This window comes from Equus asinus, chromosome 12 (genome assembly GCF_041296235.1).
Source record: "Equus asinus isolate D_3611 breed Donkey chromosome 12, EquAss-T2T_v2, whole genome shotgun sequence".
Classification (NCBI taxonomy): domain Eukaryota; kingdom Metazoa; phylum Chordata; class Mammalia; order Perissodactyla; family Equidae; genus Equus; species Equus asinus.
The window spans coordinates 1147110-1162692 of record NC_091801.1 but is presented as its reverse complement, the minus strand read 5'-3'; the positions used below and the strand labels follow the sequence as shown (position 1 = coordinate 1162692).

Sequence of the window (15583 nt, the reverse complement as noted above, 5' to 3'; positions counted from 1 at the left end):
CTCCTCCCCAAGAAGTCCTTCTCAGTCCACAGGGCTCTCCTGTGGGCTCCCAAGGCACTTTGCACGTTTGCCTATTAGAGCAAATCACAACGCACTGTGATGATCCAGTTAATGATATCTCCTCTGCTGGACTATTACTTTCCCAGGCAAAGAACAGGGAGCAACCTGGCCATCACTTCATTCCCCATGTCTAGCTATTATTTGGTAGCCAGTCGAAACTTAAATGAATTAAAGAATAAAAAGGAATGAATAAAAGAGTACAGTAGTTAGTTTCTGAAGAGAAAGGAATGTTGTCGTAGACTTCTTTGCAATCTCTTTAAGGTCAACCACAGTGCTTTGCACAATACTAACAGTAGTAGTAACAACAACAACTATCACAACAATCATAGCAGTTTCATGAATTACTGGAGCATTTGCTGTGTACCAGTCTCTGTGCTACGTGCCTTAGGCAGCTTACAATTTATCAGTGTTTGCTGGGCTGACAAACTTTGCTGTATGACTGCCCTCACATTGCATAAATTAACAACACTCTCTGGATTAATTGCCAAACATGCTGTCACTTTGCATGATTCTAAAGTATTTCTACAGTAAACCGAATAAATTCTCACCACAGTGCCTACAAAATGGCAGAGCTGTAGATAAACAAAATATTTAGTTAGCTTGACTCACTGGAGGCTGTCCCTCCTCGAGATTAATGCCGGGTGGGCACAGATCCTCTCTAATTGGACATCTTTACTATTCAGGTTAAATCATATAATCAAAACTTGTCACTGTAATTTTGAATAAGGCCATTTTTAGTCACAGTCTAAGGGAAAATTCCAACGAATAATTTAATTGCTTCTGCCTACCTATATTTTTTGAAAATGATATGGCTTCACCATCACTTAATATATTACAACCTTCACAGTTACCAAGCTTCTTTTATGCCATGATATTTTGAGATATTAAACATACATACATTATTACAATAGTACACATTTTAAAAATCCACTCACAATTCCATCATTCTAAGATTTGTCTAGCATTATTTTTCTATAATTTCTGTGCCTTGTCAACACACACATTTCAAATAATGGAATTTGTGATACAAGAAATTTTATATTTTCTTATTTCATTTGTGTATACATCCTAATCACGTCTTGTTTCATACATTCTCCATAATTAACCTTTCAAATGATCGCATTATATTCCCTGAATTGATATACTATTGTTTGCTATACCACCACCATATTACTGGATAATTTCTTTCTTTTTTTTTTGAGGAGGATTAGCCCTGAGCTAATTACGGCCAATCCTCTTCCTTTTGCTGAGGAAGACTGGCCCTGAGCTAACATCTGTGCCCATCTTCCTCTACTTTATACATGGGATGCCTACCACAGCATGGCATGCCAAGTGGTGCCATGTCCACACCCAGGATCCAAACTGGCGAACCCCGGGCTGCGGAGAAGTGGAATGTGCAAACTTAACCGCTGTGCCACCGGGCTGGCCCCCTGGATAATTTCTATTGCTTGCAAATTTTTTTTTTTCACTGGCAAGAAAGCTGCAGTGAATACCATTGCTCATTCTAGATTTATTTCATTATTTCAGCATGAATTACCATGCATGGGATTACTAATTTGGAAACTATGCACGTTTTCCTCTTGATTGTAAGACACACTAAAGCTGTAGTTTAAACTTGAAATAACTTTTTCAGTCTTACTCATTTGCTCTTGATACTATCCATAGTTTCTTTAAAATAGTCATGTAAATAAACACAATATCATGCTCTGAAACTTTAAAGTAGCATAAGAAGTCCATACAGAAGAATGAACAAAACTGTCAAGGACCTCTTTCACGGAAGTCAAATGCAGAGAACACAGCATGAGAAGTAAAAACATTGCTCATTTAATAAATATTTATTGAATAATGACAATGCGCCAGGTATTGCTAGTTAAGTGTAATTCTATGAGTTGTTTTTTATATCAAAAAAATTATTTTTCAATTATATAGTCCAAGTGCTTATTAGAAAAGCTGTATTTCAAGTTTTTACTATGATTTCTGATATATTTCTTAACATTGTTAATAGTTTTAATTTTTTTCTGTTGATTTTCATGGAGTCTTTAAGGTAATTGTCACATAATTTGCAAATAATGATAACTCTGGTCTCTACTGTGTTTTAAATATCGATACATGAAAGACTCTCTTGCAAAAGATAAAATAAATAGGTGCTTCTAAGTAATTCTGAAGAGCTGGCTGGACGTTTAAATAACTTCACATAATCTCTAAGGCACAACGATAACCACAGCGCTGCTCACTGGAAGTTTAAAGAGGGAATGGAAAAAATGAAGTCTCATTTTTGCTTTACAGAAATATAGGAGGCCCAAAGTGGCACGGTCACAAATGACAAATATAAACAAAAACACAGAAAAGCGCTATTTTCAAAACTTCTAAAATAAAACAGCCCCTTTTGAAGTGCAGTATAATCTTGGACTAAACTTTGCTTATTAACCTTGCATCGAGGTGAAAGTGCTCGGACTCAGGAATGGTGAATATGAGAGCCTTCTATGTAAAAATCTCAATAAGAAGATACAGATTATGACATACGTGGGACAGGAAAGTGTATATTTTTGACACTGGAAAGATTCAGATGGTTAATAATTTTAGAATAGAAAGATTAATATTGCTATGGAGTGAAAGGGTTTTTCAAATAAGCTCATAATAATACTTTCAAAGGACATTTTTGCATGACTATATACAATTGCCCTATTCATATTACAAATTTACACCAAAATGAAACGGACATGATAAAATATATACACTGTAAGCATATATTAAATGTTCCGTCTTATATTATTAATAAAAATAGTTATACTGGATCCAAAAAGAGGATCCAGATAGATGCTTAAAATGTTTAAAGTCACCCAAACATAAAGAGACTAGAGAGGGGATTGGAAACTCAGCTGGCTATAAATCGTTCTACCGAGCACTTAAACTTATTCGCCCCAAAGGCTTAAGCAGTCATGAAACGTCAACAGAATTTAAGGATTTCAAGGAATAAATCTTAAACTATAATTGAATACAAATATTTTGAAAACCAATTAACATTGATATCAAAGTGCAGTATTAAACATAATTCAGGTTGCTTCCTAAAATGTTTGCCTAAAATATTTGGAAGACTGTGATTTTGTATTACAAAGAAATTTTAATTAATTCTCTGTTTCCAGTGTCTCGGTGACTGCTCCCTCTGGTCTTCTGTGAATCCATCTCTCATTACAACATACTATTAATATTATCAGGTAATACTTCCTGGCAGTACAGTATTAAGCCAGGACTCAGAGTAATTTTACAGTACCCTGTGCTGGCTAATTTCTCCAAGGGTTTTCTTGTTTGTTAAACACTTTTTGGATTTTTCGGTCAACCGAATACTTTCGATCGTTTCCTTGAGTAAAGTGATAGGAACAAGAACAACAATAAACCGTTCCATCCCTTTCCCTTACACCATAAGAATTAGTGCCATTTTCTTTGGTTTTTATTCAGTTAAAAGTTACTTTTGAAAATAATTTCAAACAGCATGGGAATTTGAGTTAATGAATATAATAAGTAACTCAAAATGCTGAGTCTGTCTTGCTACGTAATATCGGCCACTTCCTTAGCTTACTATGTACCTATGATGGAATTTATTAGCTAATATATAGATGAGGAAGGTAAGGTCAGAGAGATTTAACAAATACGTATTATCTGCTGTGTTCAGGGCACTGTGCAGTCCAGCAGTAAATAGAGGAATAGTTACAGTCCTCTTCTGGAGCCTATGATAAATGGGAGCCCACTCCACGTCTATCGCTAATGTCCAAGAGCTTGAGAATTATCCTGGGCTGATGTAAACAAGAACACACAACTACGCAATAGGAATGAGTCACATCCTTAGGCTGAGAGCTAGGAGAGAATTCTCCCAACTGTAAAAGACAAACCCATTCTTTGGGGTCACAAAAATGGCACAAAGTCTACATAACCCACAATGAACTTTTGTGAATTTCTACCAATATTGTTGTTCCCTTTAGGATACCCAGCCCCATGCTGCTTTGCAAACACCAGCAGAAATCTGGAAGACATCGGAATATTTGGTGTGGACGTGGAAAGACATGCAAAGCCAGGAGTGCCTGGCAAGTTCAAACAACAGCAGGGAGACAAGTGTGGCTGGAAGTGAGTGAAAATGAGCAGAATAAGAAAGAAGAGCTGAGATCAGAGATGCAGAGCGAAATGGGCTGGTCCTGCAGCCTTGTGGGCAACTGAAAGGACCTTGGCTTTCACTCTGAGTCAGACACTTTAAGAGTTGCAGCAAAGCAGTGGTCTGAGCTGATGCATGCTTTCACAGGGTCATTCTGTAAGAACTGACAACAGGCTGAAGGATGGGGCAAGGGAGGAAGCAGGGAAACCGATCTGGAGTCTATCACAATATGAAGGCGGGATGTGATGGCACCTTCGACCAGAATCGTAGCAGTGGAAGAAGAGAGAACTGGCTAGCTTCTTAATAGATTTTGAAGGCAGGCCAATAGGATTTGGCTCTACTTTTTAGGGTTTATTAACTAAATAAATGGGAAAACGGAGGTGCTCTTATTTTGGACAGAAAGAGAGAAGCAGAAGGAGTAGGTTTGTGAAGGGAGACCAGTAGGTCAGTTTTGAGCATGCTGAATTGGGCCTCTGAGTGGAGTGGTCAAGCAGGAACCTGAATGGTGACTCTCAAGTGCTGCCCATTTCACTCCTCTAAGCCCACACACCTGTGAAAGCAGACCAAAGACGTTTGCCCTGGTGATTCTGACGTTTGGGTTTTCTCCTTATCCTGAACCACGTGCTTGTTAGGAAGTCACCCCCTGGACCCTATGGTTCCTTCTATTATTTTATTATTCCTGTGCTCAACCCAATAACCCCCAAAGAGCCATTATTATTCTGTTTTGCGGGCATGAACTTAAAGGAACCATTTACATGCTGCCCTTGCTCTGGTAAGATTTAAGTACTTTAAGGTAAAAAGTATATTTTCAACTTCTATTAACTCCAAAAGTTCAGTGTCATACATACTGAAAAGGTTCAATATACACTTGAAAAATTGAATAAATATACTGTGTGTATAATGTGATATAGTTAGACAAGCGATGTGAGCAAGGCACACTTCCAGCTTTCAACACAATAGAGTTGAAACAGGAATATGCAACAAAGGAAGAAAAACTTCAAAATAAAATAAAATGAATGAGAGGAGTAAATTTCGGTCCACGGGGAGACATTTGGCACAGAATAAGAGACAAACCAACACTAAATACCAAGAAATGATAAGCTACTGAATGGAAGAGGCAAAAAGTTCAATTGTGATCAATTATGAAGAGTTTAGTCACAATATAAAGTCACAAATAAATATTATGTAAATATATTGAGGCAAAATCTTATACCTCTAAACTATCCCTTTCAATAAACATCTCTATTCTTCTTTCTCCCTCTGACTCTCTCTCTTTTGTACAAAAATCTCTTCTTTTATGAAGCAAAACTATCATGTTATAAATGAAATTGGGTCATTCCCTCTACTTACCAGGCTTGGCTACTGGGACACTGTACTTCCAACAGAAGTTAAACGAGTGTTAATGAGGGCAGAATCTGGACAAGTCTGTGCAGAAATAACAGGAACTATGATTTTCCAGTAGAATTAAGCAAGTGGGCATAAGTGAAGATGGTCATGTGTAAGAACAAATAGTTTTGTGATAAACAACGAGACAAGAATTTGGCAAAGAAAAGGAATCAAATGATTTGCGTGTTGATTAAATTTTTTGGGGGGGTAAATGGTGAAATGCTTTTCTTACTCAGAGCCATGAGCTTTGCTCTTCTCCGTTCATTGGGAAGCCCCTCTACTGCACTGCCTTGACCGCTGTTGCATGACGGCTTTGCCTCTTCTGTCTCTAGTGCACAGCACTAGCCTCTTCTTGTTCCATTTGATATAAAGACCTGGTCAGTAGTGAAATAGAACCATCCTTTTTTTTGTGCTAAAAGACCTCCAGGTGCTGGATACAGTTTTTCTTCCCAGCCTCAGCTTCAGGAAGAATATAGTTACCACTGCCTTCCTCCATTGGTAATGAAATATTGTGCCAAAACATAGCCTGTACAAGTTTGGCTAATTCTGCTCTCTGCTTTCTTTCATACCACAAAATGACTAAATAGTCAACGTTTTTATCTTGGAGTCCAAAGGAACTTTGAGAGTATTCATTGGAACAATCAGATCTTGCTATTGTCGGCTCAGTCACAGCCGCACGATGCGATACATCCAGCCTACATTCTTCAGAGAACACTCTTAAAGATCACCTTCTCTAAAGGAAGGACAAAGCTTCTTTTGTTCCTGCTATTTTGTTTCCCTGTTCCTTCGGATTCTGTTTTGATTTTCATTTCCTTGCTTTAGGTGATTTATATTCCCCAAAGATTATGAAGCTGTATGAAAGGCTTGACTTTCTCATGCATAAAAACAGAATTTTATATATATTTTATACATGGATAATATTTATAATAGATAATATTATGCGTTTAACTTATTTACAGTCCCATATAGAAATGCACATCCAGGTGAACTCACTTTCAGTAAATGAGCATCTGGAAAGCTCACTGACAATCAAACCCCCTAAGAGGAAGCTTGCAACCCACAAGAACTACGCTGAAAGTCCCATTATAAAGAAAAGCTCCTTTCCAATAAGAAAACAGAATTACCTGATGATGTTACCTTTTACTTATTTCTAGGTTTTCTTATTTTTCACCTAAAAGCCACACATATAGAATTTAAGTAAATAATCCTCATGGAACTCTTTGGGCAAGGCTTACAAACTACCAGATGAAATACTTCCAGTAACGTCACATCAGTTGATCACTGTCGTAGAAACATACCAGCTATAGTTTAATTACACAATTATGACATTGAGATCCTGATCCACTAGCTTGAGCACAATGAAGCCCCATGAACCCATCCTTGCTCTGAAGAAGTTCACAATCTAGTTACAGATTACAAAGAGAAACAGCTCGAGAAGACAGAAATGAAAAACATGCTAATTAGACGTACAGAAGAAATATAAAATTCACTAGAAAGAGATTTTGGGTTGAAGAACAGAGAGAGAGATTGGGACACGTGGAAGATGTTGAGGAGACACACAGGAAAAAATGCCCCAGACATTAAAACTAAAGTAAACGAGTGCTGGATGGGGAAGGGTTGAGGAGATAAAGAGGTTTATAATTTGAATAGGCAATTTGTAATGAAGAAAAGTAGGAAATCAAGTTGCATTAGTAAAAGTGAGATCAAATAGTGGGTGATTCTAAAATATACTTGAAAGGATAGTCGATAAGGAGCAAACTGTGAAAACTAATGGTGAGTACATGAAAGGAAAATTAAAAAGGCAGGTGCACATGAGAGAGACTGGCAGCGAGTAACTTCAGACAGGAAGACCAGGTGTGGAAAACGGCGTTAACTTGGAGGGCAAGGTCATCCAGACTATGCATGTATAGAGGAGAAGGGAGGAAAAACAGAATTTGGGGGTTCAGTCCTGTGGATGCTTTCACACGTCCTTCCGTGACACGTGTGGAGCTCTGTGTGAGCACGCTCACCACTGTCCACTTTGAAAACTAGAACGTGAGCCCCAGGAAACTAGAGTCTAGCTTGTTTTGTTTACTGCTACCCTGTCAGTGCCCAGAACAGCATCTCCCAGGAGGAGCGCGATAAACATTTCTTGAATATTTACTATTTTAAAATATCACTAAATCCACCTTTCTTTTGAAACTTTCCCTCTTTCAGGTAGCAAAGCTTAGTGTGAAAAGTCTAGATTTTGGAATCAAGAAGACCTGTGTTCAACTACTGACCACTACTGACAAACCTTGTAACTGGCGCTAATGCTATAACTTCTCTGACTCTCAGTTTTCCCACGTGTATCCGTCTTGCAGAGTTATTATCAGGTTTAGACATTAGGGACTTGAAGTGCCCAGCACGCATCCAAGCACATACTACTCAACCAGTGCACAGTAGCCATTAACCAAGAACAGGCAACACTCCGTCATGCTCTATTCACTTTGATCAAATCTTGCCTATTCCTGATTTATATCATTTATCACTTTACACTAGAGTTAACATGTCTATCATCTCTCTCTCAGTGCACCCACTTTTTAGTACACCAAATACCAATTTCCTTAACGTGCCTACAAAATTTCTCAAAATTCAACATCTGCCTTTTTTAGTCAAGTTTTATTGATCTATTCCACCAGACTTCAGTACTGTGTCTTCATGTCAATGCTGTACCTCTCACTCCCGTGTCTTAAAAGTACTGAGGCTCATGTTTGTCTTCACTCCTGCAGTCTGAGCTCCATAAAGAGAGGGGTGTTACCTTCATGTATGTGCCACACATACTCCTTATATGAAAGAGGAAGGGAGTATGAAAATTATGAGATCATGTGGCACAAAGTCCACTAGGTCAATGGACATTAAGAAGAATGGAATGTCTATCAGAAGATATCTTCAGCAAAAATTATTCTTAGAAAGAGAACGGGGACTAGTGAAAAAAGGAAATTAAATTCAGACAGAGTTTAGGAACTCTGTCTTGTAGAGAGTTTTGATTAAGGAATCCAAGGTCACATGAGAGTTTAGAGAAGCAGGCTTTACTTATGTTTTCTATACCCTGTTTTGGTATTAAAAATAGTGGTTCCTGCATTCTACTGGAGAGCTGGTCTCTATACTTTTTATCCATTCCTGATTCCAGGAATCAGTGATCACAGGACCTCATTTTGTCAGTCAAGAGCACTCACTGAGCTCCCACAATGTGCAGAGCAAAAAGGTTGGTGAAAATGATTAAACAAGAAGATACTGGTCCCTCTTGAGATCAGCAACCTAATAAGACAGAAAGGAAGAATGCAAAGAATGTACCCAGAGTCAATTTCACATCATATTCTCAGATAACGGTGACACTTTGGTGATATCACTACGATATCGAAGTATAAAAATGGGATGGTGAAATTCAGCCAAAACAGTGAAAACAAAATTCTGCAATTGTCATTTGATATCTTGTGGAATAAACAAATGATTGCATTTTGTTTTCATTTCAACTAGTTGTTGCAGTCTTAGCCACAACGAGTAATGAGATATATATATATATATATATCTCATTATTTATATACATATATAATCTATATATAGAGAGAGAGTAAGCTTTTTTTCCTTACTCCTTGACTATAAATTCATTAATCTACTTAAGTTGAATGGAAGACATCTAATTAAGCATTGCAGGGCATTCATAGAATTCAAAAATCTATTCATGTGTTTGAACAAAAGCATCAATTTTCTTCTGGAAAGTATGATGCTCTTGTGCATATTATATCAAATCCAAAGCTTATTTTCCAATAAGGAAAATAGAGTACTTTGTCTATTAAAAGTTATTTGAAATCTATATTTTTAGAGCATAGCTTCTGGTAGATAGGAAATTCTGTATAAGTAGGACAATACTTCATTATTTATTGATTCATGTCCACCAAAAAAGAGAGCACATTATTTTATTTTTAAATGAATGCTATTGTTAAAATATGGCTATTTTAATAGTCTACTGCCAACAAAAAAACATATTTTTCATTAATCTTTAATACTGGTTTACAAATATTGAGAGAGAAAATTATTTTTCAGTATTACACTTTATTTACTTTTCAATATTATAAAACTTACTCTGATACATTGTTTACTAGGGTTATTGTCTGAGAACCCAATGGCTATCAAAAGCACATTTAGCAAAACACAAAATTAGTTTTAGATTGTCACCTTTTTCAAAAATAATATAAGTTAGGCAGATACAAATGCCTGCCTAAAGAAAACAACAACAACATGTATCTTTAAAACCAAAACGGTGGCCTCACAGAGGAGATTTAACTGAAATGGCTACCAGCAGACTCCCCGGAAATGATCAATAATTCTCCTAAAAAACAACGCTTTAATGTGGAAGCAAAATTCCAGGGATCTCATAAAGATGTGGGGACCAAAGACAGAATAGCTGCAGAGCGCCTGGAAGCGGCTAAGCTCCCAAGCCAATCATGCCTATTAGTTCCGATTCACGATTTAAATTATGCCTTTCTATCTGTTCCTAACAAGCAGCGTTTTCTTACCCTCGCATTTCCAGGCATTTTAGCTTCTGCTGACATAAAAGCATTCCCCAAATAGAATGTTACAGCAACCTTCTGCTAGACATTTAAGCCCACTTGTGCATTTATTGTTTAAGATGCTTTTTTTGAACCGTCCAACTCCAAGAGGTCTGGGAAGGTAGTGTCAGAATGAATGAGAACTTGTTTTCTGAAGCGACCCTGTAGACACTTGATCTGCCATGAAAAAAAAAAAAAAAAAGCACAGCCTCCTACCTTGAAAACAAACATCTCCCGGCGGAGAATAGCTAGAGTGTTGAAGTTCCCATCGCAGATGTTGGGTCTGGCTCCAGGATAGGAAGGTCTGCCAGTGGGCGGCCGAGGAGGTTTGGGCCTGTCATTCTTCCTGGGGTCGGCCGGAGGAACGGAGCGGTGTGGGGGCACTGTTGGTAGAGGTCTTGTCGGTGGAGGAATCTTGTCAGGTGGACCTTTTGAAAATATGAAGACAGGACTTGCTCACTTACAACTGGGATAGTGCTGGAAAACGTGCTACAGGGACAGTCACTCATCAGCGGAGGGCACAGACTCAGTGAGATAAGAGGTCTCTAGGATCGGATATTTTCTGAGAAAACAAGCATCTTACCCAACAAACCACTGCCAAGTCAATCAGAAACTGTCCTTCTCGTGTTAAATTCTGGATCCAAGTAACTAGGTTTTCTTCGTTAATTTTTAATGATATTTTTATAGCTTCACCACAGTCCTTATTGGAAAAGCTACTTTCAAATCCTTTCTGGAAGTAGGTGGTGTATAAATAATAAATAAATGAAAATAAGTACTGGAAACATGCACGTAAGCTTTCACCAAAGTTAATCCTAGACTTTGATAGACAATGATTCTATGCAAATATTTCTAGAAGATAAACATTAACAAGTCAAAAGTTTATTCTACCCTATGTCTCCAACTTATTTTATAACCTTTTCCTGACTTTCATGATTTTCTTCTAATGAAATGTTCTGACAAATTGCTAGAAGAGCGTTGCATTTGAATACTAAATCTAAAACACCTATTGATCAAAACACCACTAGTAAAATATTAACGTGAAGAAGTATTTCTAAAAACAGATTTCTAAATCAAGCAGCCAAAGTCTACACAAGTAATTTGGTACAGATGTAAAGCATCATTCCTGAAGGGATTTATGTTTTTAAAAAGAAATACAGAGCTGTTCACACTTAATATTGAGATAGGGAAAGAATATTCTCTTGCAGACCTTCAGTCTAGACTACCAATTCATGAGGTCGTGAGAAAGAGGCCCCTCAGTTAACTACTTGGGAGGAATTCTGATGACAGGCACTGAGGCAAAGGGGAGCTCATTCAACACATGAGCTTTTTAGTTTTGCTTTTGAGACATTTCTCTTTTCTCAGTATCCCAAAAATAAAGAGCAGCACAAAGTTGACCTTTTTTTCAAATCTTATTGTAACCCTGAGAGAACGCTTCCTGCCGAGATGTTGAAATTGAAAAACTAATGAATGCAAAACAAATTAGTGAACTTTAACTATGCTATTTAAAAAGGCAAATGGCATCTTCTGGATACTGGATATTAACATACAGATAACACACATTTGTCTTTGTATTATAAAAATGAAAGTTTTCACTTCACTAATTTAGCAAAGCATATTCTCTATACGTAAATTATAAATGTCAAGTTCTTAACAATTATGTGTGGAATAAATGTCTTTATAAAGGTCAATGGTTCTATTGAGGGAGTCAGGATTATGGCAAATATGTATAATAGTCTTTCTCCCTTTTGTCTGAAGTTGCATTCATTGACTGAACTCCATAAATAAAAACAATTGTATTGTAGTAGAAACTTATTTCGAATTATGTGTTAGTACTTTTAGCCGTTTGTTAACTTTTGCTCATGTGTTTGCTAACTTTCATTCTCAGTCAATAAGTACATGCTTTTGAGGTCATTTTGTTATACACATCACACAAGATTATTTTTTTCAACTTCAAAAGTGATTTATCTAGGAACTATCTAACATTAAATATCATAAATGGAAAGTCAATTGGTCAGTTTTTACCAAAGTCTCAGTATCTTATATGAAAGTCTTGTATTTCTCAGTGTTTTTATTGGGTACATTCATTTATTACATTTTTTACCTGAATTTTAAATACTAAAGTTTATTAGATCTTTACTATAACTGCAGGTTTCAACTGAACTCAATAAGAAAACTTCATCAGTGTACAGACTTTCCCATCATCTGTATATTAAGATATCTGAGACTGTGGCCAACAAAACTTGACTGATAGAAGAGTTTTGCCAAGAGACTAGATTTTTTTCCCCTAGAATTTATCTCTTTCATATATTTAGAGCATCTATTTCAAAAAAGAAAACACAGCAGGAATTCTGGACTTTGCTGTAGGGTTAACCAAATAGAAGCGGTGGTAACCTACCATATATTTTCTGGATGCCCTGCAGATCATCATTAGGTAGTTTGAAATTGTCGGTTTCCATGTACTGGTAAAAGGGAGCCATGATGGCCGTGGGGTCATTGGAATGCTCCAGCCCCAGAGCGTGTCCCAGTTCGTGGACTGCTACGAGAAATAAGTCATTTCCTGTGTAAATGAGAAGAAAAGACACGATTGTAACTCATACCCCAGTACAGGATTGAAAAGGAGAACTTGGTGTTATCAAAATTTTAGGAAGAAAAGTCAGAGGAACTCTTTATTTCAGCTATCAGCGTGAGTTTATCATTGGACTTCCTATTGGCCAAATCCAATACGCTATTTTCAAACGAGGGGGAGGGCTGAGGAGGAGGTGATAATAATGAAGACATAGAAATTTAGAAACTGAAAGGGAAGAACAAAGAATAAAAGTTGAAAAGAGAACAGTGCACCAAAAATTGCTACTATTGCTGTTGAAATATCCTTCGGATTAGGAAGCATGGAATAGACAACATCTCACTTTTATAAGCTTCACATTGAACACGATCTTAACAATAACTCAGTAAAAAATACAGGGCAGATACAATCCCGACTTGTACACAGATGAGTAAATTAAAGCACAGAGGAGACAAGTCTTGTCAAGGACAGCAAATCTTTGTATTCACAGAGCTGCAAATAGGACTCTGGTTATTATTATCCTAGACTAAGGCTTTTCTTTATTACTGGCCTAGAATATACGAATACTGTTATGTAAAATGAAAGCCACAGGTTAGCAGTCATAATAACTAGGATTCTAGTTCCAGCTCTCTGAATACAAATTCTAATCAATTCCCAGGTAATCTGAACAAAACATATTTATCTTAGAGTGGCTGCTTCTCACTGAAAATAAAAACACCCCTCCCACCTGTGGCAAACTTGCACAGTATGTCTATCTAGCGCAAACTCTCAGAGACACTTGGTCTGACTGTGCAGTAAACTCCGGTTGATGACCTCTCCATGTTGTCCGCTCCTGTGTCGCCACGACTGAACCTATGGGGAAAAGAGCCAGGCCTACTTGTATATTTGTTAATTCCAAGAATGTAGTTGACCCATGAGAGCCGCAAACACTTAGGCCTGTTATACTTCTAAGGGTTATGTTTCTAAGTAAAGAGTTTAACATGATTGAACGTAAAATGTTAAGCTTTACATGGATGACTTGCTCCGAATGCAAATGATCTGAAGGAACTTCTGGAGTGTCAGGTTTAGAAAACTCCTTTCTAACCATTTTTGTGACGCACTTGATACTTCCTTTTGATGAGGATTTTTAGGCTGCTTAATTTTAAAACAGTTTATGATGAGGATTTTTAGGCTGGTTACTTTTAAAACTACAGATAAGAAGCAGGCTCCGAGGAGTGGAATTTGTTTGCCCTTTGATCAGAGACAATTGCATTTGTGAAGGAAATCTCCATGCCTCCCTCTCTGCGCCAGGAGGAAGGGGGGATGGCTTTATCTCTGGAAACTCTTAATGGGGAAGGCAAGAACTTAAGTTGTTTACTGTCTGGCAACCTCATGTAACTGACCCCCCACCCCAAAATCCTCCTTTGTCTTTAGCTGAAGATAATATTTGAGCGGTGACTTCTGCCATTTACTCAATCCGGTTTGATTCTTATCTAAAAGTTGTGGGACCGCCCAATGGCCGGACCCTACCGGCACTGGTACCATTTTAACTTTTTTTCCTTTGTTTTGTAAAGAGATGACTCACATACCTATGCCTTAAATTTAGCCCTAACCCTCAACTCGGGGCAGCAGCAGGAGCTCTGACTGCCCGTGGGTCCTGTCCCCACGCACCAGCTCTGCCTGCCCATGGGTCCTGTCCCCATGCTATTCCACACTATTCTCTAAATAAAAGAGCACTACTGCCAGATCTTGAGAGTCTAAGAAATCTTTCTTTCGACTCCTCGGCTCACCGACCCCGCATCATTTCCAGGGAGTTATTTTCTTTTCACACAAAAGCCAGACCCATAACCAACATTTTTTCTAATCTGGAGTACTCTGTCACAGAAAAATGAACAAAACTATGGGGCTGATTCCCCATATGACATCAGCATACCGAAAATGAGCCAAACACATCAGGATCCTACCTCACTCTCAAAGAACAACTGATGAAATACCAGTGTGAAACAAATTAGGCTGATTTAAAAAGAAATAGAATCTCAAAGAGCTTATCTTCTTCTCATAAAATTCTTAAAAGTGAAAATTAAGACACAAAAAGAAAAACAAGATGTATTAGCTTTAATAAAAAAGATATTAATTATTTTTATTAAAAGTTTACTAAGTTTGCTCTGGGCATTCTGAACACTTGATCTGCATTTTCTCATTTAGTTCTTACAATTATCCTATGAGTTAGTCACTATTATGTTCATTTTAAAAATAAGAAAACAAGGCTTGGTGACATTGAATGCAATTTGCAAGGTCACATGGTAAGGTAAACGTACAGACGGAATTCAAACTTCTCTTGGTCTGATTTCAGAGACAATCCTTTTAATTACTATAGGAAATCACACATCTACAAAAGGACTAGCATACACAGGAGATTACATAACATAGCCATGTGAAAACAATTCATTCATTAAATAATCCATCTTTTATCGCATGCCTACTATGAGCCAGGCACTGATCTAGGCTCTGGCAATACAGTAGTGAACAAAACTTACAAAAAATCCTTGACCTCATAGCATTTGCATTCTAATGGGGGAGACTGGAAAGAAACAAGAAAGAAAAGTAAAATATACAGGATGCAACCCAGTGATAAATGGTAAGGGGAAATAATAAGGCAGAGAAAGGATGAGGCCAGAGAGGAAATGGAACACGTGGAATTTTAGATAACGGGAATGGTTTTAGCTTCCAGTCTGACTGCGGTGGGGATCCCTGAAAGGTCTTGAGCAGTGGAGGGGGGTAATCTGACTTACATTTTAACAGGATCACTCTGGCGCTTGCTCTTGAGAATCAAGTGCAGTGGGCAAGGGAGCAGCAAGATTCAATTTCTGCAGTTAGTGG

General features: G+C 37.6%; 1 protein-coding gene across 1 annotated transcript in view; it reads right to left on the bottom strand.

The window, feature by feature from the left end:
* Positions 1 to 15583, bottom strand: part of MMP16 (matrix metallopeptidase 16) — a 283352-nt gene that overhangs the window by 59816 nt on the left and 207953 nt on the right. The window contains exons 5-6 of the mRNA XM_044780366.2: positions 12557 to 12718; positions 10378 to 10589 (exon numbers count right to left, since the gene is read on the bottom strand). Coding sequence (XP_044636301.1) covers positions 10378 to 10589; positions 12557 to 12718 — 374 coding nt within the window. The remainder of the gene's footprint in view (positions 1 to 10377; positions 10590 to 12556; positions 12719 to 15583) is intronic.